The sequence below is a fragment of the Dermochelys coriacea genome, chromosome 19, assembly GCF_009764565.3.
Source record: "Dermochelys coriacea isolate rDerCor1 chromosome 19, rDerCor1.pri.v4, whole genome shotgun sequence".
Taxonomy (NCBI): Eukaryota; Metazoa; Chordata; order Testudines; family Dermochelyidae; genus Dermochelys; species Dermochelys coriacea.
The window spans coordinates 10,138,105-10,165,750 of NC_050086.2; the positions used below are offsets into that span (position 1 = coordinate 10,138,105).

At 44.7% G+C, this 27,646-nt stretch overlaps 1 protein-coding gene across 5 annotated transcripts in view; it reads left to right on the plus strand.

The window, feature by feature from the left end:
- RPS6KA1 (ribosomal protein S6 kinase A1) overlaps window positions 1–27,646 on the plus strand; it is a 66,984-nt gene that overhangs the window by 16,299 nt on the left and 23,039 nt on the right. Inside the window, exons 1-2 of one of the 5 annotated variants that reach the window (XM_038377759.2) lie at window positions 21,323–21,562; window positions 24,388–24,441. In XM_038377759.2, the coding sequence (XP_038233687.1) occupies window positions 21,521–21,562; window positions 24,388–24,441 (96 nt within the window). In that variant the 5' untranslated portion in view covers window positions 21,323–21,520. Of the gene's footprint in view, window positions 1–21,322; window positions 21,563–23,808; window positions 23,827–24,387; window positions 24,442–26,396; window positions 26,973–27,646 lie in introns of those variants that run through there. The other 4 variants (XM_043506093.1, XM_038377756.2, XM_038377757.2 and 1 more) reach the window with 4 other exon arrangements.

The following is a 27,646-nucleotide window of genomic DNA, read 5'->3' on the forward strand; positions in this document are numbered from 1 at the left end:
GCCAGGCCACCATGCCCCCACCCCTGATGGCCCTCCTCCCCCGCCAGTCGGGCTGGGTCAAGAGCCACCAGCAGCCTCCACGAGAAGGCAATGAAGAGAATGGAGAAGGCAATAAAGAAGGTAACATCATTACCGATGCCTTCCTCTTGGGTTGGGGTGCGCACATGGCCAATCATATGGCTCAAGGCATTTGGACCCCAGGAGTCCAGGATGCATCTCAACTTACTAGAATTTAGGGCAGTCATTGGGCCTGCAGTCCCAACCAGTCCAAACGTGTTCAGATAATGCCAGACGATATGACAACAGTATTTTAGATAAGCAAAATAGGGAGAATGAGATCTCTCTTGTGCACAGAGGCAGTCATCCTCTGGAAGTGGTGCATCAAACGTTACGCAGCCCTATCAGCAGCATGCTTACTAGGGGTGAAAAGGTCCCCAGTGGACTACCTGACCAGACACTTTTCCACAAATCTAGAATGGGAGATTCGTGATTCAGTTCTCAATGATGTCTTCCGATAATGGAGAATAACAGCTTGGGATCTCTTTGCCTTACAGGTGAACAGAAAGTTTCCTCAGTACTGCTCCAGAGCAGCCCTGGGCAAAGACTCATTGGGAGATGTTCTCCTGACGTTGTGGCAGTGTTGCCTGGGGTATATTTTCCCCTCCAATTCCTTTGATACCACAGGTTTTAGGGAAGATCCACCCAGACAGAGCTTGAGTCATCCTCATTTTGCCCAACTGGCAGAGACATTTCTGGTTCATGGATCTGTGGAAGTTCTGTGTGACCACCCATGAACATCCCAGTGTTACTGGATCTTCCAATGTAACCCAGTGGCAAGGTAACACAACCCAATCTAGAACATTCATGTTCCAAGGGGGTGCAATCCATCCTTGACCAAAGTAGAAAAGATTGTACGAGAAGCTGTTACTCAGCTAAATGGAAATGTTTCTCTGCTTGGGTTCCTCAAAGGAATTTGTCTCGGAACTTTACCGGAATCCCTGGGAGTATCTACTTTATTCTCTGTGGGTACATTTTGCAGCAATCAGCTCTTGCCATCCTCCAGTGAATAACCATACAATCATCACGCATTTTGTCACAACTAGATTTTTGAAGGGGATTCTCAGATCCTTTCACCAGTGGTGAAGTTCACACCTCAGTGGGATCTTTTTTTTTTTTTCCCCCCCTGTCATCTCTCACTAAGACTCTTGTTTTGAGCCACTGGTCACACACTATGATCCCTCAGTCCGTGAAGGTTTCCTTTCTGATAGCTATAACATCGGCCAGAAAAGTCAGTGAAGTGGGAGCACATAGGGCAGGCCCACCATATGCTGCCTTCTATAAAGAAAGTCTCTCTAAGGTCCCACCCCAGATTCATACCAAAGATAGTTTGAGTTTCATATGAGTAAGGTCATCTACATACCTGTATTTTTTCCTAAACCATGTGCCTTGGAAGAGGAGAGAAGATTCCATTCTCTGGACATCCGGAGGGCTTCAGCCTTTTAACTGCAAAGAACAAAAGATGTTAGACACCTAAACTATTGTTTTAATAGCAGAGTGATCAAGAGGCCGACCTATATTAACACCGATTTTCAAAATGGATCTCCGGGTTGTATTATCTTTTGGTACCAACTAGATGGCATCCCCCACCCAGAAAGAGAGAAGGGCTCATTCCACCGGGGGCAAGCTACTTCAGCTGCATCTCTGAGACACCCATACTAGAGATATGTAGGGCAGCTACTTGGAGCTCTTTGCAGACATTCACAAGACATTACGCCTTGGTACAGTTCTCGGCTGTGGGCACAGGCACCCTCTCTACCTAGGGGGTCCTCAATCCTCCCCTCCACCCCAGGCCTGGCCCAACTCCACCCCTTCCTCCAGCCCCGACCCCTGCCCCACCTCTTCCCACCTCCACTCCATCCCTTCTCCCAAGCCCCTGCCCTGCCTCTTCCCACTCCCAGCCACTCCCCCACTCCACCCCTTCCCCCAAGGCCCCGTCCCCCAGCTTCTTCCCACCCCCTCCCACGAGCGCACCCCATCCCTGCTCCTCCCTCTCCCTCTTAGCACCTCCTGCACACACCTGAACAGAGGGAGGAGTTGATCAGCAGAGTTAAGGGCGGGAAGCGCTGGGGGAGGGAGGCAGCTTGGCTGCAGGTGGGTGCTGGAGGCCCCATGGAGTCAGCATCTATGGATGTGGGGACAACATTACTACAGTCAGTTATCTCTTCTATACCCTCGCACCGATCTGTTTGACTACTGCTTACTAATCTCCATGCGTGGAATACACATAGGGACCATCACTTGAAGAAGAAATGGAAGTTCTTCGATGTGTGTGTGGTCCTGATCTGTATTCCACTACCCTTGCTCCATCCCCTCTTCTGTGGATTCGTTTCACTGCAGTAAGAATGGGAAACTGGGGAGGCGTCAGCTTGGACCTCGATTTATGCCCTTATTTGGGAGCACAAGGAGAGCTGTGGCATATGTGTGGGCCAACGGATGCTGTTTGCAAGAAAATTCTGGACTCAGGTGCACGTACACATCCCATGTGCAGAATATAGCTAGGGACCACACATCTCAAAGAACCTCCAGTTACAGGTAAATAATCCTCCATTCTCCCTCCCCCCCACGCGCCATCCTTCCCCTTCTCCCCCTCCCCCCCATCCGTTGAGAAACCTCTTTCCAGTGATGGTCTCTGGGAAGCAGATAAAGGGTTAATCCAAACTGGCTCTATATTGGTACTAGAGTATAGTGCACAGCAGATATTCAGGCTCTGATCTAGACTAAACCAGGAGGGAGTTTGTAATATCTCTACTCACAATGATTCACTGGCTGCCTTGCATAGAAGCCGTCTGTGATGTCAGAAGGGAACTTAGGAACTTTCTCAGAAAAGTTGTGCTGGTTTGGGGGCCCTATTGGCTTATTAAATAGACCAGAGGGACGTGTACCCCTTGTGGTACGCAGAGGTCTTCCAGGGGGGACATCAACTCATCTAGAGATTTGCCTAGTTTTACAACAGGCTATGTAAAAAGCACTAACAAAGGGAGTGTAAACTGAAATTTCATACAGACAGAATGAGTGAGTCAGCAATTTTTCAGTAATTGTGTGGCTGTGACACTTCTGTATTTTTATGTCTGATTTTGTAAGCAAGTAGTTTTTAAGTGAGGTGAAACTTGGGGGTACACAAGACAAATCAGACTCCTGAAAGGGGTACAGGAGTCTGGAAAGGTTGAAAGCCACTGGATTAGACTGACTGGCAGTGTCTGCATTAGCCTTGTGGGTCATAAATCCTGTTCACTTCTCAGCTAAACTGACTGTTCCAAAATCTAAAAAGCAGAGAAATGAACTGCCTTGCTCGGCTGCTGATTCACAGCTGATTAACAGGAATAGAAAGTAACAAATTCAACAGGAAAAATGGAACTTCTTTGATGGAATATACATTAAAACGCTGATTAACTAGCTCACCTTAAGGGCAGGTTGCATACTCTTAAAGAATTAATGCATAATGCCTTGCTGTTAACAACAAGACCCAATCAGTGAAATCATTTCACAATGAACAGAGCTGATTTACAGTGCTGAAGTTGTGCCCACGCTTCTTCTGTGACAGTAAAACTAATACCCACTGCTGGAATTACAACTGAGCCGGTGATCTGCATATCTCCGGGTTATAATGCTAGCTCCTCATGAAAACGGGGCGAGAAGTGAATGAGTAAACACCTCTTGGATTCTAGTTCAACACCATAAAAGAGACCTTTGAAACCGCCTAGGTTCCTGCCTCCACACTCCTGTGGTATGCACACCTCATTCCGTGCTTGAGCTGAATCTTGTTCTTGGATTGTTTTAAGCAGTGGATGTAATGAGCAGTAGATGGCATGCAGTGGGGTGGAAGAAGTGAACCTGGCGATGCAGCGTTGTAGGAGCCATTAAAAAGGAGTGTCGAAGGCAGTGGTATCCTGCAGGGAAAATTCCTGGGGAAAACTTAGGCGGAACTTTGTCTCACCACCTTCATAAAACCAAGCCACAGGAAAGAGCTGTGTTTGGACCAGTGTGTGTGTGTGTGTGTGTTCAGAGCAGGGTGGGAATGCCATCTGCTTATGTGGCGTAATCCCAATAAGACCGTTGCTGCTCTCGGCCTACGTGTTCCCTTTCCCAGCTGCAGGTCCCATTCATTCTCTGTCTACAATTGCAGCACCCCCACAAATCTCTCTTCTCTGATACCACAAAGCTTTTTAATTTATCTGCATCACCACTGCCACCTCGTGCTGGCCAGCCCCGAGCGGTGGAGTGCCATTTGGGGGCGGATGCACCAAGTTGAGTGACTTGTGTTATAAAGGAGGCATTTAACTAAACGCATCATCCCTTACAGCAGAATCAGTTCACCCCAGGTTTCTGGAGAAGCAGCCTCTCTTGTGATAAAGCCAGCGTAGTCAGAGGCTTTATTTCAAGTGTAAACCTTTGTGCTTGGTACTATCCAGCTCTGCTCTGTAGCTCCTTGAAATGAGATTTAGATGGATGATTATGACCCTCTTTCCCCAATCAGATAAGTGAGAAGGACCTCTTTCTCCCAGGCACTAGTCTCTCCTGGGACAGGCTTGATGCTCTACAAGGTCAACCACAAGGGGGTTCCTCTTGTAGCCTCTGATTGCGAATCAAGGAGCTGCCTATGTTAACGGTCATCTCCATTACAGCCTGGGTACATCTTCATGCACTGGGCCCGATGATGGCCCATCTGAACCAGTGCCAAGGATGCTTCTTAAATCAGCCTGCTCCACCTATCTCTTTATGGTCACTTGTCTCCTGAATCCAAGCTTGATGCTGCCCATCTATCTGGAGATGGCCAGCCTCTCACGCTGAGTGGTTGCATGGCAGGAACATCAAATAGGGGTTGCCCCTGAAAACTGCTCTGTAGTTGCACTAGGCCAGGCTCCTTCAAAATACAGGTTAAGGGTATTAAGAAAACACCTGTTCCTAGTCATCAGAGTAAAGGATCAGCTGCCTAATCTAGACTGGTACTCAATTCACCAAGGCGGCCATGACTTGAGAGATCAGGCAAAAACACAGGTGTGGCCTGTATCCCTAATACAGAGGTGCCCAGGTGGCAGGGGCCTGCTGTACCTGAGCCAGTGGAGCCCAGTCTTGTCTACTGAACATGCTGTCATTATAAGTGGTTTTTAATTCAGTCCAAGCATAAATCCTGCTGACAAGGAATGCCCAGCAGGGTGACCCTTGCCAAGATCGGATAGCTGCTCTCGGCTTGGCCTCGGAAAATGAGGGCTTTAAAAATAAATAAATCTAAAGGCTCCTCTGTGAAGCAGAGGCCCAATTTGTTGATATAGCTGCAGCAGCTTTCTCCAAGAATTGCAAAGGTCTGCTGCTGATCTGGGGCATGGAGAACAGACAAATGGCAAAAGTTGCTCAAAGATGGGCCAACATGAGAACTGCAGAAGGCATCTGCTGTGGCTGGGTGTAATCTGTACTGGAGTAGTTCACTGACGCTCACCTCCTTCACGGCACTGCTACCTGGAAATCTGCCCCCGCCACTCCAGCCCAAGAGCTGGTTGGTTCCCTGAGTCTTAATTAGTCACTGCTTTTTCAGCCTGTCACAGTTAAAGCCTGCTGTTTAAACTGGCTGTTCCCTACTTGTCAGCCAAGTAATCCAGTGGTCTTAAATTTAATGTAACTGTAGTGCCTGACAGGCGCCTGGCTGTATTCCTGCCAGCACTCTTGCTGTCATCCTCTGAAAGGGTCGGCCTCTGCTTAATGGGAAGTTTCTCAAAGCTATTAAAAATGTGTGTGTGTGTGTGTGTGTGTATATATATAAAATCCCTGTTTGAGAAGCCTGGCCTCAGATGAGCTGCAGACTTTAATGAATAATTGAATAGGGGTCAGTTTACAGGACTTGCACATGAGGAATGCGGTGACGTTAGCAGCAGCCAGCAAGGGTTGTGTTTTGTAGCAGTTTTGCTTGCAGAACTAGCTTGGCATTGCTGATTCTGAACTCGCTCCCCTTTTTAATTATGAATTAAAATAAAAACCGCCTCTGGCTCTTTGTGTTCCAAAGAAATTCCCTTTATCTGATAGCTATCCATTGACGCAAACCTGCGCTATGTTTCAGCGCAGAAGCCGTCCATCTCTCTCTGTCTCCCTTCACAGCAAGACTCAGAAGAGAGCTATAAAGCAAGGCCCCTCCTTTCAGCCCTTCATCTTCTGTGTTCTCTTGACCTGGATAAGCTTTGCTGGCGCTGCTCTGGCTTTGAGGACAGACTGGGATCGCAGTTTCAAAGGGGAACTGACTGTGATCCTATAAAGTAATTTATAGTAGCATTCAGACTAGGAAGGAAACACAACAAAAACTGACAAAAACTCTGCCTGCATTTCTCCCAGCAGGGCTAAATAAGCTGCTGCTCCCATCCTCACCCTCCGTGTGAGGAGATGTGTTCTGTTACTTCATCTATAGCAGGGAGTGAAGGGCTGGAGAATGTTCCAAGCAGAAGGGATTATCTTTAGGGATAATACCGTTCTTTACTCTAAGGGCTTGTCTACACTGGCAATTAACAGCGCTGCAACTTTCTCGCTAAGGGGTGTGAAGAAACACCCCCTTGAGTGCAGCAAGTTGCAGCGCTGTAAAGCGCCAATGTAAACAGTGCCCCAGCGCTGGGAGCTACGCCCCTTGTTGAGGTGGGTTTTTTTTTTTTTTTTTTTTTTTTTTTTTAGAGTGCTGGGAGAGCGCTCTCCCAGTGCTGCGCCGTGACCACACAAGGCACGTTAAAGCGCTGCCAGTGTAGACTAGCCCTAACTGTTCTACATCTGTGATTCTTCACCACCATGATGCAAAGCACTTGTAAGGTGCGTGAGACAAATGGCAGTTCCAAGTCCTGGAACGCCGAGAACTACAGACCTCATGACGCTTGGACTTTGTAATTCATTATTTTGTGAAGCTAGAGAGAGGTTTATAATGTTTAACAGATTTAAAATCTTAGCTTTGAGCCATGCATGCTTAACTTGACAGAGGTAATTTAGCTTTAAGGCTGGTTTAAACTTAAACCCAAGGTTTTCCCCCATGTAGAGATTAATGATCTCAGTGAAGTTTGTCGGTTGTTGGTATTTTTAACAGCTTTACCAGTGTCAACTTTATGTGGGGACTAAATGTAATTTTACAGAAGCAGTAAAATTCTTCTATAGCTTCGAGTGAAACTATAGAATCACTTTTTTCCTCACTTTTCTGCTGGCTGTCAAAGGCAATGCAGATAAATACAGCACAAACAATGGTGGCTCTTCTGAGGGTTCACTGCAGTGGAGCAGCACAGAAGGAAATGCCAGGCTGGAACTGCTTGTGCTGTGTAAACAGGCTGGTGTTCAAACAATCTTGAACTTTGTATTAATAGCTCTTCTTGCTACGCTAGTATGTAATGGCTCTGAAGTTGTTTATCAAAGGCTATCTGGCTTAGAAAGGTGGCTAGCCACTTGCTTCTTTTTTTTTTTTCCCTAGTAAAAACCATTAGTCTTTCTGCAGAATGAGCATTGGAGACCACACTGTCAACTTATTAGGATTTAAAAAATAACAACCCCCTGCCTCTTGCCATAATGATACTCAAAGGCAAAAGGGTTTTCTTCAGCAGTACCAGGAAATCTTTGCTTGTATGGGTCTAGCTCAAACTGGCGTACAAACCGCCATTGACATTTGAGTGGTCCTGCCTTCAGCCACTCTTCTGGGTTTGGATGCTAATGGCAGGTGTTGCAATATCCACTCCCTTCCCCAGCAGAATGATGGGTGCATATTTTGTTTTGAAGAAGGTGTCAGTTTAGTGGTGGTGGGTTTTTTGTTTTGTTTTTTGTTTATTTTAAATTGGTCTCACCAAAACGCCTGCTCGCTGCAGCTGTGTCTCGTGGAGAAGGATTCCCGCTCTGTAGCAGGAGCCGTATCTGAAGAGAGCTCTGTCGCATAACTTATTAATCAGTCATGTTAATTACGGTGGTGCTAAGGACCAATCATGAATGAGGCTCCATTGTAAAAGGTGCTGTTTGAGTAGCAGTCCCTGCCCAATGGTACAGTCTAAACACACAAGGTGGGAGAAGGTGTATAACACATCCAAGCAGAGTGAACAATGTGAAGATATTGGCAACCATGTTAATTCCCTTACTTTGGAGGGTGGGGAGCAGAGGGTTTAGTTAGGAGGAGATCAGCTAAGTGGAAAGAACAGAGAAGAGGTGAGGGGCAGGGCCAGGGAGAAGAGAGTAAGGTGGGGTAGGTGTGGCATGAGGCAAGGATGAAGGGAGGGAGAGGGTTGGCACAAGCAGCCAGTCAACACATGGCAGAGAGTCCAGTCAAAACTGTAGGAAGTTCTCTGAATGTTCAAATTCCCTGCATAGGCCAGCCATGTGTGCAATGGCCGGCTGAAGTATCCTGCTTGTTCCCTCCTTTATCCTTTCCCCAAGGCTGGCGGGGGAGAACTTGGCTCCTGGTGCCCTCGGTTTGGGTGGCTTTTCCCCTGCACAGTTCTGGATCTGGGGGTGGTTCTGGAGGGATGGAGGGCACCAACTGGGCCTTATTTCACCCCCTCCTCCCAGTGCAGCAGTCCTTGCTCTGGCAGCTCTTCCTACTAGCTCGAGTCTCTGGCTGGTTCCTCTGAAGTTCTCCACTGGAAATGACAGTGCTATAGCTTTGGACTTGGAGTCAGGAATAGCAAATCAGCAGTTATAGGCACATAAAAGGACTCTGTTAAAGAGTCTTTGTAATCTAGTAGTATCGGTGATTCCCTGGGGTGAGGAGAGAAGTGATGCAACAGCTGAAATGCTTTAGCACAGGTTGACCCAGTTACTGCATACTTTCAATGTGTTTCTGATTACTCCCTCCTTTTACTTTCTGTAACGTTCATGTCGTCGCACCAGCAGGGCTTTCTTTGCTACTCTGTGTTGAACAGCAGGTGGGGGCTAAATGAATATACTGGGCCTCCAGCGGCTCAATCCAACCCTCTACAACATCACTGCTGAATGTACAGAGAAGTGTCATCCTCTTGAATGCAACGGGTAGAGTTTGCTGTGCAAATGAAGTGCTGGAAAGCAAGTCCCAGTTCCCTTCACGCTGGCAGGGAGAAGGGAGGGGAGTTGGTCCAAAACTCTCAAATGGAAATGACACCATTCTTGATGAACAGGGCAAAACACCAGCCCCTATCACTATTCAAAGATCACAGGTGTAGAGCATACAGAGAGCCACCTTTTCTTCTCCTATCCCCACCCAAAGTCCTGCATAGTATCCTAGACTAAGCACCCAGTCCAGGTGAACATATCTAACTTCAGTCTCTAAGCAGTTGTGGGAATCCCTCCTGGCATCAGTTTGGTTTCACAGCATGGCTTTTACAGGCATGGAAGGAAATGACATTCTGTCATGTCACAGCCAGGCAAGTGTCTGCCAACTTGTCTGCTCTTAGTACAGCTCTGCTATCAGACAGCTCAGCTTTAAGGATTCACAGAATCCAAAAAACAGTAATTTGTATTGTAAGATGCCATTATCTGAACTGTTGGAAACAATGCTTCCTTGCTTAATTTCATGCCATGATTTATTCATACAGCTGCTGCGGTAGCTCTCCAAACTGCAGGCTGGTGGGGGGAGGAAGGCTGCCATTGCATGGCTGTTGTTTTGTACATCCCCCTCCTCAAACATGTAACCCATTATTTAAAAAAAAAAAAAAAAAAAAGCTTTGTCGGGACCACAGAGGCCTCGAGCGTCCTACAAGGAAACATGTGTCTTCTGTGTTGGTGTGGGAGGAGTATGGAATTCCCACATCCTCATGATGGCAAATACATTCCACATCCCACAGCAACTCCAGAGGCACTTCACTTAATATTGCAAACAAGTATCAGCTCTATTTGTGGAACTAGTGTTAGATCCTCTTAGGCAGTGAAAAGGAGTCTGTCGTTCCTCTACCAAGAGTGTAAAAATAACAAGAGCTACGTAATGTCTAGAGTGAGCATAGCATTGATGTATAGGTTTTTAAGGATTTCTTAATGTTTCTCAACTACAAGAACTAGATTTGCTTTATCAAGCATCCAAGGTTGCTGTGTATTTTATTTTGGGGTAAAACTGGAGACATCCCTACCTTCTTGCCTTTAATAGAATTTTCAGAAATGTCAGATAAGACCAGCAGTTTCCTTTGCACTTTCTCTAGAGACTTCTTGTTCTTTAAAAGTTGCACACTAGGTACTTCTGCATCCAGACTCTTATGTGAAAGGTGTTTTGGGATACTTTCCACTGTGGTACCTCATTTCACTAGATGCAAAGCCCTGCTTAGCATGGCTGCTGCTCTTCTATTTACTGCTCTGGAGACAGTCTGGTGTAGCACAAGTGAGCTGTTAACACACAACTTACATGCTCAGACAAAGATTCTTTGCATCTTCAGACAGAACTCGCTGTCAGCTGATCTCAGACAGGTGTGGCTTTTAGTGCCTTGAAAGGATGGAGAGTCACTAGAAATTTGCAGGCTCAAATGCCAAACTCTTCTTCCTTTGAGGAACCAAGGCCTGGCAATAAAATAAGCTGCTTTATCTAGTCCATGTGTCCTTGACTCAAATAGAAAGATCCTTGCTAATTCTGTACCATGATTACATTTCCAAGTGACCCCAGATTCCCATTATCCATGAGTTCTAGATCAGTATCTAGAGGTAATGTCCTCTCTTAAAACTGCACATTCTGGTATTCTTGATGTAGTAGCACATGGTGCATCTGGCCAGGCCAGAAGGGCTGTTCTAAATGTGTAAGGAACTTGGCTTGACCTGGAAATTCTGTCCTGTGATGTCAAGCTGGGCTATATTCTGTTCCCTTTAGCCTCTGGCTAAAGCTGTTACTTAGGCAGTATTGATTTGCTGAAGAGGGGATTTAAGAAAACTATTTTCAAAGATGCTGAATCTAACTCTGAGCCCATCATAAAATGGGTCCTCTTGGCTGGTTTGTTTGTTAGATGTAGAAACATTTCTGTTACTTTAAATCTACTTTAAGAGTGCCAGCTGCTGGAGTGAACAATTAATATTGGCCTGTGTAACATTAGGGTCTTACCTGGTGGGGGTGGATGTCCCTCGGTTGGCTTCAGTAGTGTTTCACCGACTTACTCCAGGTATGTATTTGTCCCTATAACTGCTAATATTAGTATCTGACAGTTCTATCCCAATGCAGACTTTAGATTATATTCCCCTGCAAGGACTTCTCTGCCTGTTGCTAAAGAGGTTATTGGCATCTGTTTGTAGCCTCTGGACTTAGAACTGTCACAGGAAGGGAGTGAACTTTTAGAAAGTACAATCAGCCTTTCATGTAATGAGATATTGGGCATTTTCTCAGTCACAAAAATAGCCAACTTTCCACTGGCAAACCAGCTCAGTGGGGAAGATGACTGCTGCAGCACCAGGCACAAGGGCTGAAATTGGCCTGCTTTCCTAGGGTTCACTTGCAGCCCTGATCAGAGAGGTCATTCTAGCTGCTCTGGCAGAAGGTCATTTGAACTGCACTGGCAGAAAAGTCCTTCCAGGGGAATGAAGTCTGGTTTCCTCTTTAATTTTTGCTATTAATGCCAGGGTCTTTTTTGTTTTGTTTGTGGGAAGAAATACTTCCATGAGGAACACTGCCTGAAAGGCCTAACATATTGAGCCAAAAGGACCTCTGGTGCACAATTCCACTGAGTTCTGTGATGTCACCAGGGGATTAACTTGGCATACTGACTTCAAGCAGAAACTTCAGGACATGCTTTTGACATGGACTGTGTAGAACAGGGCTATTTCCATCTAATCATTGCTGCTTCCAGCCTCTAGCAAAATAACAGTTTTTTTTTTTTAATAGTACAACCATAGAGTAACTTTGTCCTTTTCTGGGATGCCAAGTTCATCACCATTACAATTCAACTGAATTCAAAAATATGGCATCCGGCATACTTTTGACCCAATGTCAGGTTTTCATACAGATTGCAGGCACATCGCATTTTAATTACTACAAAATTGTCAAATCACTTATTTGCCATGAAGGCATAGCCTAAGAAGCCTGTATTACTAAAAACTTGCAGAAAGATGACCATAAACCAGATTCTGACCTGGTATAAATCCAGAGTAAATGAACTCTCATTCATTGGCTCTGTTGGTATAAATGAGATTGAAATGTGGTCCCCCTCTCCCTTAAGGAAAGAGAGCTTCTCACTGTTGCATGTGGACTTTGCTATAAGATTCATGCCTATTTTTCTTCTGATTCTGTCAGGGTGGGGGGAAGAGAGGCCAAGTGAGATAAAGTGTCCAATCTGTAGCAGTAGCATTCCCACTGTAAACAAATCCTTCCCTACTGTACTTGCAAACATTAGTGCTTTACCTGAGCTAATCCCAAAGAATCCACCCCCTCTTTATTATCCATCTGTCCAGAAGTTCTGGTTGCCATTGTTTCCAGCACTGTTCCTTATACACCCAGTTTATTGACATTGTATGCTAGTTACATCTCCAGAACCACCCCCACATGCATGGAACGCCCTCCCCGGCCCCAGGAGCTTGTTCTGGCTCATGGAGGTGTGTGCCTGCTGGAACTGTACACTCTGCTTTAAAGAACCTCTGGAGTGCTGCTTCCCTGGTTATTCAAGGGGACGGAGATGTAGCAAGAACTTAAATTAGAACAGGCTGTGATGTTGAAATCATATTAGAGAGACATGGTAAGTGAGCTAATATCTTTTATTGCAAAAAGAAAAAGAGTACTTGTGGCACCTTAGAGACTAACAAATTTGAGCACAAGCTTTCGTGAGCTACAGCTCACTTCTGAGCTGTAGCTCACAAAAGCTTATGCTCAAATAAATTTGTTAGTCTCTAAGGTGCCACAAGTACTCCTTTTCTTTTTGCGAATACAGACTAACACGGCTGCTACTCTGAAACCTATCTTTTATTGGACCAACTTCTGTTGGTGAGAGAGACAAGCTTTTGAATTACACAGAGCTGCTCTTTAGATCTGGGAAAGGTTCTCACAAGTCACAGCAAAATGTAAGACGGAATGGATTGTTTAGCATAACTAGTTAGCACATATTGTTAGGGACCATTCAAGGTAGAGTGACTCATTAAGAACCTCTGCAGTCATAGGACAAAAAGAGCGGGTTGGTAAGTTAGAGATTGTTGTAATAAGCCATAAATCCAGTGTCTCTGATTTGTGTTCAGTCTGTGATTGTTAGTATGTAGCAGAGCAATACATCAAGCTCCCAGGCTCCTCTTTTGAAAGTGTTGAGCTGGAGGTTTCCTTTGAGGAGGAGGACTGCTAGGTCAGATATAAAGGGATCGCTTTGTGAAAAGTGTTCCCCTAGAGGCGATAGGGTGTTTTTATTTTTCATCATTTTCAGTGTGAGTTCCAGAGTTAAGTGATTTGTTTGGTTTCAGGCACATAATTGTTGTTGGGGGCATTTAGTGCACTGGATGAGGTACACCACATGTTATGATAGGCACGTGTCGGATCCATGGATCTTGAAAGGTGTGCTGTGAGGGGGTGTTGATCATGGTAGCAGTGGAGATATGTTTGCAGGTTTTGCATCTGTTCTGGCAAGGTCTGGTGCCACTTTGAGTTGGTGGGGCCTGGTCTGTGGGGAGCTTGCTTCCAATGATGAAGTTGTTTGAAGGCCAGAAATGGGGGCTCAGGAAAGATTTCTTTCAGGATGGGGTCCCCATCAAATATGGGTTGTAGTTGTTTGATACCCCATATGGATTCCAGTGTGGGGTAGTACGTAATAACTAGAGGTGTGCCGTTGGAGGGGGGGTTATTTCTATATCTCTTGGGGTATTCAGGTGGCCTATTCCACAATGCGATCTACTTCTCTGGTGAAGTGTCCTTGTTTGGTGAAGGCAGTTTTAAAGTGTGCTAAGGTGTATATCCCTGACTTTCTCCTCTGAGTGTATTCTGTGGTATCTGAGTGCCTAACTGTAGATACCAGATTTCTTGGTGTGTTTGGGGTGGTTACTGGATCTTTAAAGGTAAGTGTGGTGATCCGTGTGCTTCTTGTATATGGTTGTCTCTATGGTTCAATTGGAGATGATGGTCATGGTGTCCAGGAAGTTGATACCAGTGTGGGAGTGTTCCAGAGAGTTTTTAATGAACGGGTGGTGGTTGATGAAGTTGTAGTGGAAATCTTTGAGGGAGTTTAAGCCATCTGTCCAGAGGATGGAAATATCATTGATTTAATGGTCTGTTTGTCCAGAAATTCTTCTAAGAGGGCTGTGATAAAGGTCTATAAAATCATGACTGGTGTGGAGAAAGTAAATAAGGAAGTGTTATTCAGGCCTTCGCATAACACACAAGAGCTAGGGGTCTTGTGAATGAAATTGAAATTAATAGACAGCAGGTTTAAAACAAACACAAGGAAATATTTCTTCAAACAATGCACAGTCAACCTGTGGAACTCTTTGCCAGAGGATTTTGTGAAGGCCAAGACTATAAAAGGGTTCAAAAAAGAACTAGATAAATTCATGGATAGGTCCATCGATGGATATTAGCCAGGCTGGGCAGGGATGGTGTCCCTAGCCTCTGTTTGCAAGAAGCTGGGAGTGGGCGACAGGGGATGGATCAATTGATGATTCTCTGCTCTGTTCATTTCCTCAGAAGCACCTGGAATTGGCCACTGTCGGAAGACAGGACACAGGGCTAGATGGACCATTGGTCTGACCCAGTATGGCCATTCTTATGTTCAAGGGGGCCCATGAAGAAGTTGGCATATTGGGGAGCCATCTTAGTACCCAAAGCTGTTCCCATGATTTTGACAAAGTGCTTGTTGTTGACTATAAAATCGTTATGGGTGAGGATGAAATTAATGAGTTTGTCAATTTGTGTTTGGGGTTGATATCTGAGAGTTGCCCCTTGTCTTGTAAATATTTGAGGTAGGCAGCAATGCCGTCATTACAAGAGATGTTGAGGTAAGTGACGTCCATGGCGGTGAAGATGGTGTTCTGACGGAGGCTGTTAATCATATAGAATACGGTTTAGGATAACATTTGAGTGGCAAATCCAGATACTGCAGGCTCTTATAAATACCCTCTAGGGAATAAGTAAAACCTTTGAACTTGGTAGACGGGGTGTTCTATAGGTATAGATCTGTAGTGATCAAACACATGCATGTTGAGAGACATTTCTTTTCCCTTCACAATAAGAAGTTCTAATCTACTTTTCAGAGTAGCAGCCGTGTTCGTCTGTATCCGCTAAAAGAAAAGGAGTACTTGTGGCACCTGATAGACTAACAAATTTATTTGAGCACAAGCTTTCGTGAGCTACAGCTCACTTCTGAGCTGTAGCTCACGAAAGCTTATGCTCAAATAAATTTGTTAGTCTCTCAGGTGCCACAAGTACTCCTTTTCTTTTTGTAATCTTCTTTTGTATTCAGTTGGACTTAGTTTTTAACATTCTGTGCAACTGAATTCTTTTTCTTCCCATCCATAAAGAATATGGGAGAGTTTTTCTGCCTAGATGACTTCATTTGTTTGTTCTTAGCTTCTACTGTGTTTTAGTTCAGATATTGACTCTTTAAGAGAGTATTTCTGATTAAGCAATCTCATAACTGCCCACTATGTGAGGCAGGAAGAGTCCCCCCCACTTGGGGTGATCCACACTAGGAGAAAGAGGTGTCGTTTTTAATCATGTGACAACACATGGCAAAATTCTAGTGTGGACGAAGAAGCTGTGTGAAAACTACAGCGTTAACAGATTCAGGTAAACACTAGAGGGGAGCATAGGACTTACCTTGCCAGATAATGTGTGAAAACAATTGCCTTGCCCACAATAGGGTTTCTGTGACTGTGGGGCTCGGGCTGTATGGACAGTCCAGCCCAGCAGTGAATTAATGCCCTAATTCCTCCCTCTGTGGAGGGCAGTAATGAAAACCAGGATTAAGCAGACTTCTTGCTTCTCCTATAGAGTGCCCTTCTGCTAGGCAGCCCAGGGCTGGTGTGGCAGAGTTCTGTGCAGGTGTTAGTCTCATGGTGCCTGCCTGCGATTTCCATGGCTCTACTACTGACCTTACTTTGAACTCTCTTCCCTGTTCCCCAAATTTCAAAAACATAAAACCTGCTGTTGCTGTGGGCAGTACTTAGAATTGCTACTTCCTCTTGCCTCACTAATGGTTTCTCTATCAAGAGCTAACACCCCTCGTTGCAAAAATTCTCTTCCTTTAGTCCAGTTTTCTTCTGATAATTCTCTAGCCTGATCCTGCAGACTGGGGGTCAGTTGATCAGCATACATGGACATCTTCCACTCTTAATTTTTTTTTAATTCTCTTGATCATAAATTGAAACTGTTCCCACAAATCACATGCAGGCTATAACAGACACATGTTTTATCTATGTTAAGTGTGGAATCATGCTCTAAAATTGCTATTTGGGGCTAAGAGGAGTAAAACATGGGCTGGTCTGCCCCTGTATCTTCACAGTTGCATACTTGTTCCTTCCTGTAGAAAACATGCAAAGGTTTATTAGAAGACCAGTCAACCTCAACTTTATTTAAAACAACTCTTCGGGAAGCATTGCTTTCTGGTCACTTCCTCTTGCCACCTACTGATCTGAAGTAGATCACACGAGCATAATTCTGTCTATACACTTACTGGGAACTGCTTCAAACTCCTTCCTAGTGTCAAAGATGCTCCAGAGTGCAAGGCCTGAATGCACTTGAGTTCCTGTTGCTCCTAGTGAAGACGCTGAACATCTAGGGCTCCTCTTAAAAACTGCAGCCCTTGAATAAAGATACTGTCTACACTCAGTGCCCAGGCTGCACATGGTACAATTCCTTTTCCCAACAACTATCGCAAACCTTCAGTTGCGCATTGTCTGGCTTGTGCATAACCCACTGCTGAAATGTGTCTTCTTGGGCGAGGTGCAAGAATCCCACTTCAAGAGCATGCTGAAATGACAGCCGCTGTCTCTCTTCAAACAGCAGCTTTTTCACACTATCAGTTTCCTGTTTATGAAATACTGATCCTTCCTCACTCTGATGCTCTGTTGCCAGCACTCTACAGGATGTGTGAGCAGATCTCAACAGCAGACAAAGGCAGTTCCAGTTATTCTGATTAAAATTAGAGCAAGCATGGTGACTCTCTTTTTACAGCAATTTACAGAGCTGACGTTCGAATCATTATCAGCTGACGAAATCTAATTTGCAGTAACTTTAAACTGTGTGCTGTGGACTATAGTCTTTACGACTACTGCTTTACTACTACTCCAGGGCTGGGGTGAGGGCAATAGCAGAAGATTCCCCTAGTAGTTATGGATGGTTCTAGGCCGCGTGTTCTAACTTCAGTCTTGCAGTTTGATGTGCCTTAAATAGTACTTCTAGAATTAGACTTGAATTGCTAAACGTTGGTGGTAATTAACATCTGCCTTCACTTAAAAACAGACTCCCATTATTTAATCAAATTAAAGCAGTGGGAAATTGCATGTTGCACTTTCAGGCAACGCTTGTCCTCTCTTGCTACCAGTTCTATCTGGACAGGAACGCTTGATCGTAGTTAATATTTCTGACTCTGCTAAGACTACTCTAGTCATTAGATTTAGCACAAATAGGCTTTTTCCTGCTAGTGCAAATATTGAAATCCCTGTCAAAAATTCAGAAACTGCCATCTACAAGAAAAGGGAGAAGGGCAGCCATGCTTGTCTCCTCTGTCTGTTAGCAAGGAAAAATAATGCATGCAATTGTCCTTGAATTGAGATGCCAGCAACCTCTCTGCTGCCTTGGTAGAAGGGAGAAGCAAACTGCACACTTGCTAGCCTTGTGTGTGAAGGGGATTAATAACTAATGCACAAAGTAGAAAACTGACTTGAAGAGATTTGATGAAACAATCTTCAAACCAGGTACCCATCATCTACCTTTGGGCCATCACAGCAACCCCTCAAGAGCTGCCTTTCCCACTGGTGTGAGATTTGGGTGCTCAAACTTGGACTTTGGCCCAAGTCTGATTTGTTCTTGGTACTAGGTGAATTGTTATAAGGAATGATGGTGCTAGGTGGCTTAACCACCATGGAGTTGGGTGTAACTCACTAGAAGTCAAGCCGGTGCTGTCTGCTTTTGGAAAGATGGCTAAATGGAACCAATCCCCCCACCCCCAAGAGCTCTGTCTTACAAAGTTTTGTTTATCGGAGTGTGGCATGAGCAAGCCACAGGGCTGCTGATGGTATCATTTGTGAGATACATTGCACTGATGTTAGCAAAACTACTGTGTAACTTTCTACCCCAGATAGTCTCCTGTCAGTGTTTTTGCACATCTGAAATACAGAAGGCCTCCACACTTGGGAGCTAGAAGTGAGCATGTGACAGAAGTCATGCACAAGTGCTCACCTCTCTTTGCAGTGAATTTGAACAAGCCTGGATGTGATAAATATTAGTGAATGCATATGATCCATAATAACCTGCAATATCATAGTGTGTAATTTGGCCCATAAGCGTGTGAGGAGAGATCTGCAGGATTGTGAAAATGCCTTCTGTGACAGGAAAAACTTTGCACTCACCTCTTAACAGATCCACTTACTGGAGCCCAAAGGGCCTGATCTTGAGAGGTGTGGACTGCCTGCAACTCTTGTTCCTTTCAAAGGACAATACTATGTTTAGAAAAATAATCTCTCACCCTCTGACAGAGGCCCATTGGTGCCAATGGGCTACGGGTTTCCTGTTCTTTACAAGCAATTCCTGTCCCAGACCTGACAAACTCAGTACACCTAATGCACCACTTTCACTGTATTTATCCCTGAGGGGTAGCATGTGAGGTCTCTACTGAAATCTTGTAACTTATCAATACTCGTAATCTTTGTGAGATGTGTGTATGGGTAATATTTAAGGAATAATGTAACTATATTGAAAATTATGCTTTATGGTCTTAGAGTAAAAGTTAGTCACTTGGGAATCGCATGTCTCGGTGATAAGCCCATTAAGGTGGGAGGGAATTGTCACTCTTTCCTGGTCAGCCGGTGACATAATGCAAGGTTCAATTGTCTACCCTTGCCCTATTCCAGAAGAGTCAATGGAAAACCATCAAAGACAACGGCAAACAACCAAAACCACTTGGAGGTAAAAGAAACATTACAGCAGACAGGGGATTGTGCAATCGGTGAATAAAGACACAAGCCTGGCTCAGTATATGAGGGAGTAGAGAGATCCCCTCTGAGATTCACTGAGGAGACATCTTCTGGAGTGGGAGGTGTTTCATGAAAGAGTGGATCCTGGTTCCTGTGAAGCCAGCCAGCAACGCAACAGACTGAACTTTGGGGAGGAAAACCTACTTTATTAGATAAGAAAGGCAACTATTAATAAAGTGTAGGCCCTAGTTTGTCTATTAAGTAGGGCTGTCGATTATTCTCAGTTAACTCACACGATTAACTCAAAAAAATTAATCGCGATTTTAAAAAAAATTAATCATGATTAATTGTAGTTTTAATCTATTGTTTAACAGTGCGAATACCAATTGAAATGTATTAAATATTTTGGATGCTTTTCTACATTTTCATATATATTGTTTTCTGAGTTGTAATTGAAATCAAAGTGTATATTGGATTACAAATATTTGCACTGTAAAAATGATGAACAAAATAAATAGTATTTTTCAATTCACCTCAGACAAGCACTGTAGTGCAATCTCTTTGTTGTAAAAGTGCAATTTACAAATGTAGATTTTTGTTTTGTTACATAACTGCACATAAAACCAAAACAATGTAAAACTTTAGAGCCTACAAGTCCACTCAGTCCTACTTCTTGTTCAGCCAATTGCTAAGACAAACAAGTTTGTTTACATTTACAGGAGATAATGCTGCCCTCTTCTTATTTACATTGTCACCAGAAAGTGAGAAAAGGCATTCGCATGGCACTTTTCTGTCTGGCGTTGTAAGGTATTTACATGCCAGATATGCTAAACATTCGTATGCCCCTTCATGTTTTGGCCACCATTCCAGAGGACATGCTTCCATGCTGATGACGCTCGTTTAAAAAAATGTGTTTAATTAAATTTGTAACTGAACTCCTTGGGGGAAGAACTGTTTTACTTGCATTCGGCCGTATATTTCATGTTATAGCATGAATGACCCAGCACATGTTCATTTTAAGAATGCTTTCAATTTAGATTTGACAAAATGCAAAGAATGTACCACTGTGAGACTTCTAAAAATAGCTACAGCACTCGACCCAAGGTTTAAGAATCTGAAGTGGCTTTCAAAATCTGATCGGGATGGGCTGTGGAGCATGCTTTCAGAAGTCTTAAAAGAGCAACACTCCGATGCGGAAACTACAGAACCCAAACCACCAAAACAGAAAATCAACCTTCTGCTGGTGGCAACTGACTCAGATAATGAAAATGAACGTGCGTTGGTCTGTTCTGCTTTGGATTGTTATCGAGCAAAACCCGTCGTCAGCATGGATGCATGTCCCCTGGAATGGTGGTTGAAGCATGAAGGGACTTATGAATCTTTAGCACATCTGGCACATAAATATTTTGCAATGCCAGCTACAACTGTGCCATGCGAACGCCTGTTCTCACTGTCAGGTGACATTGTAAACAAGAAACAGGCAACATTATTTCCTGCAAATGTAAACAAATTTGTTGGTTTGAACAATTGGCTGAAGTAGGAGTGAGTGGACTTGTAGGCTCTAAAGTTTTACATTGTTTTATTTTTGAATGCAGTTATTTTTTTAATATCCAAAAATATTTAAAGAAATGGTATTTTATTATTGTTTAACAGTGTGATTAATCATGATTAATATTTTTAATTGCTTGACAGCCCTAGTATTATGATTTTGTTTTGTATTGTAACCATTTTGTTTCTATTACTCTCTGGTTTCTAGTGAAGTCTCTATTCTTTCGTAAACCTTTTTGTTTTGTTGTAAGTGCTAACAAGCGCTGTGCCTTACACAGGAGTGATAAACTGGGGTAGCCAGCTCCTTTGAGGGCAGAGGATCTGAGATTCCTGTGAGTAGCCAGCGTTGGGGGCTGGGTATCACAGGCAAACGCTTCAAGGGGACTCGGGGACTGAGGTGCTCCTTTTGTTCACCTGCCAGGCAAAGACAGGCTGACAGAGCCCGGAGGGGAGTGCTTGGGTGGCTGACAGGCTGGTAGTGATAAGGAGCTGACACCCAGCTACCACAGGCAAGCCTCCTCCTCACTGGGAGCGGGGGGGGGGGGGTAAATAGGTGATTCAGTCACGGGTATCCTGAATACTGTCACACTCTCGCCCTGTCCAATGGAGATACAATCCACTGTGTAAATTAGACCTACATGCACATGGGCAGTACATCATTTGGATTCTCTGAATTGGGCTTCACAAATCAACATCCCATTTAGGGGTCATGTGCCTTGACTAGTGCTTTCATTTGGCTGCTGGTGTTGTGCAGTGAGCACTCACTGTAATTTCCCCAGAGAAAACCACAGTTTCCTTTTATGCTGAAACTCCCAAAATACATCCAAGTGATATAGCTACTACTGGGGGTTCTTGTGGTGGTGTCCGTGCTGGGGAGAGCGCTAGTTCAGAAGCTCCCTTGCAAACTATGGGCGAGTAGCCATCTGGAGCTTTGGAGATGCTGAGGCTGCTCTTTCGCACCAAACCAAGGATCCAGGAGGCAAGTGCAGTGGTCTCTTTCTCAGTTCTGTCTTCAGTATCGTGTTTTCTATTTCACAGGATCAAAGGCAGAAGTCAGAGACTTGCAAGACTCTAGAGCTGGCCAGGTTCATTTAATTTACTGTATTATGTATTCTCTTTTGAAAAGGCCTTTCTGATGATAAAGGCCATGGCGTCCTCTCCTGAGGACTCTCTTCTCTGTACTGGCAGAGTTCGGGAGTGGCTTGGAACTTGAGCATGATTGAAGCAACAGTGGAACAAAAAGATCCCTCAGATTATGGTCCTTGATGCATGAGAGCATGATGCAGAAAACATAACACTAAATAGCATCTAGTTCTCACCGCCTGTTTCCAATGTTCAGACTCAAATATATCAACTACCAAGGTTATAAAACACACACGTGGTCTTTTGCCACTTTTATTTCTAAAACTTTTTATATAAAGGAGGGGGGAGAGAGAGAGAGTGTGTGCATTTTGAACTGTTTCTGTGGGAAGAGACAACAAACTATATCCTAAGACCCTTGCAGTACAAACTGTTTTAGGCTTGACTAAGTGCTCTGCTTAGTACTAAAGCAGCTCTAAGATGTTTCAGTTCAAAAGAAACTCGCTCTCCTCCTCTCAGACTTGCAGTAACTTCCTGGTTTCAAACCTGACTGACTGGGTGAGGAGGAGTATTGCTGGAGTAGCAGCAAATGCTAATGTCCCACTCACACAGGGGATCTCTGTAAATGACTTCTCCTGAATTTGTAGAGGGCTGCAAAATATTCTGCTTCGGGCTGTCAATTTTGGTTGGACCTATTCCTGGAGATCTCATCACTTGACATAATCTTTAATTCCTGGAGACTTCAGGACAATCCTGGAGGGTTGGCAACTTTAATTCCGCTGCCGTCCCATGATAATGCAACCTGCTGCTTATGTGAGCTAGTGTGCATAGTTTGCAGGGGCTCCACTCTACTAAGAGAGAGTTGGTTTTAAAAAAAAAAAAAAAAAGTGCACCCAAATGAACACACTGTTTGAGGAAAGTGGTCAGAGCAAAGGATAGGGTATCGGGAGAAGAGTTGTAAAAGGACTGTTCTATCACTGATGTGCGTGACTTTAACCTCTGCATAAATTGCCAGTCAGTCTCTTCGCTATGGGTACATCTGCACTTCAGGCTGGACATGTAAATCCCACTTCAAGGAGATCTACTTGTGCTAGCTCGGTGAGCGCGAGTGTGTGGGAAAACAGCGTGGCTGCAACAGCTAGGGAGCTCAGCCTTCCTGCTGCTGGGCCAAGCAGCTGTAGTAATGGGGTCATGTGGGGGGAGAGGTGTAAACAAGGCCCCCGCATCCTGTTTTCAGCTTCTTCCCAGGCTTCAAATGTCTCCCTTATTAAAAATGTTAAGGATCTCTTTTTGGTGATGCTCTCCCAAGGCCTTTTTTTTTTTTTTTTTCTCCTCATATCCCCTTCACAGCTATTACTTACTTTCAGATTTTTTGGACAGTAATCCTGTTTATGGGTGCAGAGTTGGGGAGGTTTCTCCTTTTGACCTGTGGTCAGAGAACCTTGAAACTGTAACTCCGATCATCCAAAATGCTTGGCCAAAAGCTTCTCCACCCCACCCCTCACCCTGGGACACTACCTAACCACATTAAGAGAAAGCAGAAGTAGCATTCGAGTGTCTCTTTAAAAACACATTATGTGGCCATGCTACAGGAGGCTCCACCTACTCTGCCACTTGCGAATTAAGCCTCATGGAGGGAAATGCATCACATCTGGGGGATTTTTTAGTTTTTATTTAAACTTCAGCTCATCCTCTCAAAGCTGTCTGAAAAAGCACCCAGCTGTGATAGTGAATCTATATGTACATGAGTTAACCTCTTGGAGATACAACAGGCTTTGGGATCTAATCTCTAACCTTCCAAAAATCAGGCTCTTCAAATGTAACCTTCTTGTCTGAAATCTGTCTGCCAGTGTTTCTGTGGGGGCAGAGCAGAAGGAACAGCTTCTGAATCAGGGCATGGTTAAACCTTCCTCAAACAGTTACTCTATCTCTCAACAAAAGACGGCTGCCTAGAACTGGATGAGCATCAGGTTAAAAGGCAATTGGATGAGTGCTTCTCATGTCACCCTTTGAGATGAGATGTAATAGCTGGTCTGGAAACAGACCATGAGCCCGGGGCCAGACCTATTCTCTTCCTGCAAAATGTGATGCACTTGTCTGTATTCCTACTAGATGGTTTAGGAGCACTGCTTCCCACTCAGATGAGAATCCATTTCTCAGCTGGTAAGAGCTGAGCAATAGTCCAGGACCCAATTTCTGCTGTTCTCCTGAATGTCAATCAGTGTCGATCAGGTGTGACTGAGAGCAGCATTTGGCCCTGGGCAACTGGCCCCTTTAAGGGAAAGTAGAACCAGCCCCACCTGTGCCATAATTAGCTGTCCCCCAGCCTAAGCGGGGGACTAACTATGGCACGGGTGAGGCTAGTCCTATTTTCCTTTAAAGAGGCCAGTTGCCCTGTGAAGACCTAGGAGCTTAATTTTCTTTCTCCATAGCCGCAGTGATCCTGTGACCTTGGGAGGCATGCAGGATTCGCTTCTGATGTTCTCACTCCTCTCTCCCACCTGCTATGCAAAGGAGTCTGTAAAGAACTCTTAAACCTACTGGACCCTTCTTTCCTGGCAGTACCAACACAGCTCTGAATTGCCTCTTGGGAGGGATGTTACTGGGGGCACTATCTTGTGACTTTGTAAATAGCTTGCCTGCTTCTATTAAACAAATGCATGAGGAAAATGTTAACTGAGCATCGCAGACCCTTTGTGCTGACACTCATTTGCTTTTCCACAGGCGAAATCGGACATATCTTGGATAGAGGAAGACGTTGTAGACTCAGCAGATAAGGTAAGAGAGCCCGTTGCAAACACATGGCTTGAGGAGACTTGTCTTTTCATTCACACTTTATCGTATGATGAGTCTCTGACAGTTTATTACAGTATAGGATTTGAGTTCATATTTGCGTTGTGAATCATTCTCTTCTTCGGCTGTTGGCTTTACACACCTTTAACACTGTCTGAACTGTACTTGTGAACTTCAACAAAATCGGACACACAAGCAGGTGTTAGCAATGTGCACAAGTCCCTCTCTGAAAAGTCTTTTATGGCACATGTTTTCTGGCCAAATGACAGAGTTGCTAATATGGAAGGCGACAGACATGAGTCACTCACTCATGTGACCTTGTGATCATGTCTTCACCCTCCCCCAGCCCATCCCATGTTGTAGTCATCAACTATTGTACTCTTACATTGTCTCTGGGGCAGAAGGTACCATTTTGTGTGGTTGTTAAGGCACTCTGCCCATCTCTGCCTCTGTGTGATGTATTATTCTCCAATAAGCTAGCTGCCCTGGGAAGAAAGAGGATTACATTTGTATCCATGCTAACAGTTAGCAGTAACTGTTCACATTCAGTTCTTGAGCAGAGCAATGGCTTCTTGAGCAGAGCGATGGTGGCTTATTTCCACAAGAAATAACTGACCCAATGCAACCCTTAGTCATTCTTGATACTCTTTCTTTATAATTACCTAACTCGTAGATCTAGTAGACCTCAGAGCTCTTTACGAAGGAGGTCAGTGTCATTAACTTCGTTTTACAGATGTTGAATGCAAACTCTGGCCTTGATTGCCGCTCACACTGGGGCCCTGGCTGAATAAAGTAGTGTAAATCAGAATCAGGCACCTAGACTTTACTCTTTCCAGTGACAACTGACAGCATCTGGACTGTAGCAAGGATTTGCTATGGCCCGTTGCTTGGGATCTTTCCTACTGAACCTGCTGTCCCGGACCCCTGACTCCTCTACCTGTTGTGTCTTTGGAGCAAAGCCCATCTTGGTCTAACTCACTTGTACGGTGTGTGGTACGATGGGGCCCTCATCCCTGACTGGTGTTAATGCAACATAGATAAGTCATTTCCTCCTTTCATTATCAGTTACCAAAGAGCGTGATGTGTGCGTGGTGAGGAGGAGAAAGGTCAGAAGTGGTCATAGGCTCAAACTAAAATCCCAACTCCAAACACCCCCAGAGCCTTGGGTTATTTCCAGAAGTGAACGGAGACAGGCTTGTGTCTTATTGCAAGCTAGGCTAGTTTTAAAGCAAAAAAAAAAAATGTAGCTTGGAACAGAGAAACATAACTGGAGGGAATAACTCCATGCTCACTTGGGGAGCAACATGCCCACTTAGTCCAGCATGCAGGGCTATGAAAAGGGAACGTGGAGAAGAGGGAGTGGCAAAGGAGGCTGGTGTGTCTTTTGTATTTTTTTTAAATCGGAACAATCGGTTCCATCCTGTAAGTAAATTTGGACAATGATGGGATGAAAGGGTTACTCTGTCTGCCACAACACTGTTAACCTCTGTTCTGTTCCTGTTTGCAGCTCCTTGAGCCCTAGCCTCTGCAGAACCATGGCTAGTTGCTTACTTATAATCTTCAGAGGTGCCTTCTAAATATCATGGCAAAGCCACCTCCCCTTTGATAGAAGGCATCTTTCTCTTGGCTGTGCAAGAGTTGTACGTGTGGAAATCTACAGACCAAATTTATCACTGAATTCAGTGTGGTTATATAAGGGGAGTAACCCCCAGGATGGATCTGATACTAAATCCTCTTCTCCATGCCCAGTCAGAGGGGCAAAGATGCATTTGCAGATCTTCTAGGCAGTATTGTTATCACTCTACATGCTTTTCTTAATGTGGGGCTTTTATCTTTTGTTCAAAATGTAAAGAACTCCTCAAAATATTCCCCCTTTGTGGGAATTCCCACATAAACTCAGACTACCTAGAGTAGACCCTGCAGGATCCAGCATAGAGAGTGAGTCTTCTCTGAATAGAGAGGAGTCAGATCTGAGCAAGAAGCTGAGAGGTGTAAAAACCAGCTGCAAGTGCTTCTGCTGGGGAGTGGGAGTGTTAACCTGCTTAGCTGTGAGAGTCAGAGACCGCTGCCTTCACTGCGCATTTGCCAGTGGGGCTTTAACCACCTGCAGCTCCTCCAGCCTGTGACTCTAAAACCTGAAGCCTGTTTCAAGTCCTCCATGAAGCAGTGTGTATTTCAGCAGCCTGCCATGCTCCCCTAGAGCCCCTGGTAACTGGAGATGTGCCATGCTGAACGGGATGGACCATGGAGAGGGACCCCAAGCTTCCTCGCATCTGTGCCTTTCTTACACTGTGGCTGCACAGGAAACACCGAGCAAAATCCTGCAGCCTGCAACTGCCTGCCCCAGGCCATCTCTCCGGCTCGGTTAGTAGAGCAGCTAGCTTGCTGGAGAATGCAGTGGCTTCAGCTTGTGTTTGGAACTGCTCATTTCAACTGGATGGATGTGGGTTGGGTTAACAGTCGCTGCAATTTGTGGATGCAGCCTTCTGGGTCTTCCCTCTTTCCTTTCCTGCAGGGTAACTTTGGCTTAATAGCATTGGAGAAGGAAAGTTCCTTCACCCAGGTATAAAGCCGGTTAATGCTACTGATCAGTGCGGTGATAATGCACTTATTCTCATCAGGCTGCTGCGATTGTTCCTACTGGCCAGTGTTGTGACTTGCTTATTATACCTGCTGCTTATCTGGCTTGCAACTGACCAAGCTATGGAATCTGATCTTCTGACTAATGCTCCAAACAGTCATGATGTTGTCTGCCTTGCAGTAGTTTTGTAGGTTAATGGACTAGACAGGCAAAAACATTTTAAAAACACCCCCTTTTATAGGGGAGCTGTTAGCTGATCTCGAAAGCTTCATCTCAAAATGTGATCTATTTCAGTCTCCTTGCAAATGCCAATTTTTCCCCGAGTTTGTATATTCACTTAGCTGCTTTAGTTTCCAGGCTCTCTATGCAAATCTTTCCATGCCTGACAGCCTTGAGAGCACAACTATAGCGGTGAAAACCCATCTAGAGCTAAACTAGTTGGGGCTTATTGTTGGCTAGATATACTGAAATTAAGATCATTCGCACAATTGTACTGTACCTCCTTTGGAAGGACTTGGAACAGCCGCTATTGGGTGTACATGGAACTGTTCCTACCATAGTGAGTCCCTCAGTTTTAATGAAGGAATATAGAGGAGCATAAATGCCTGT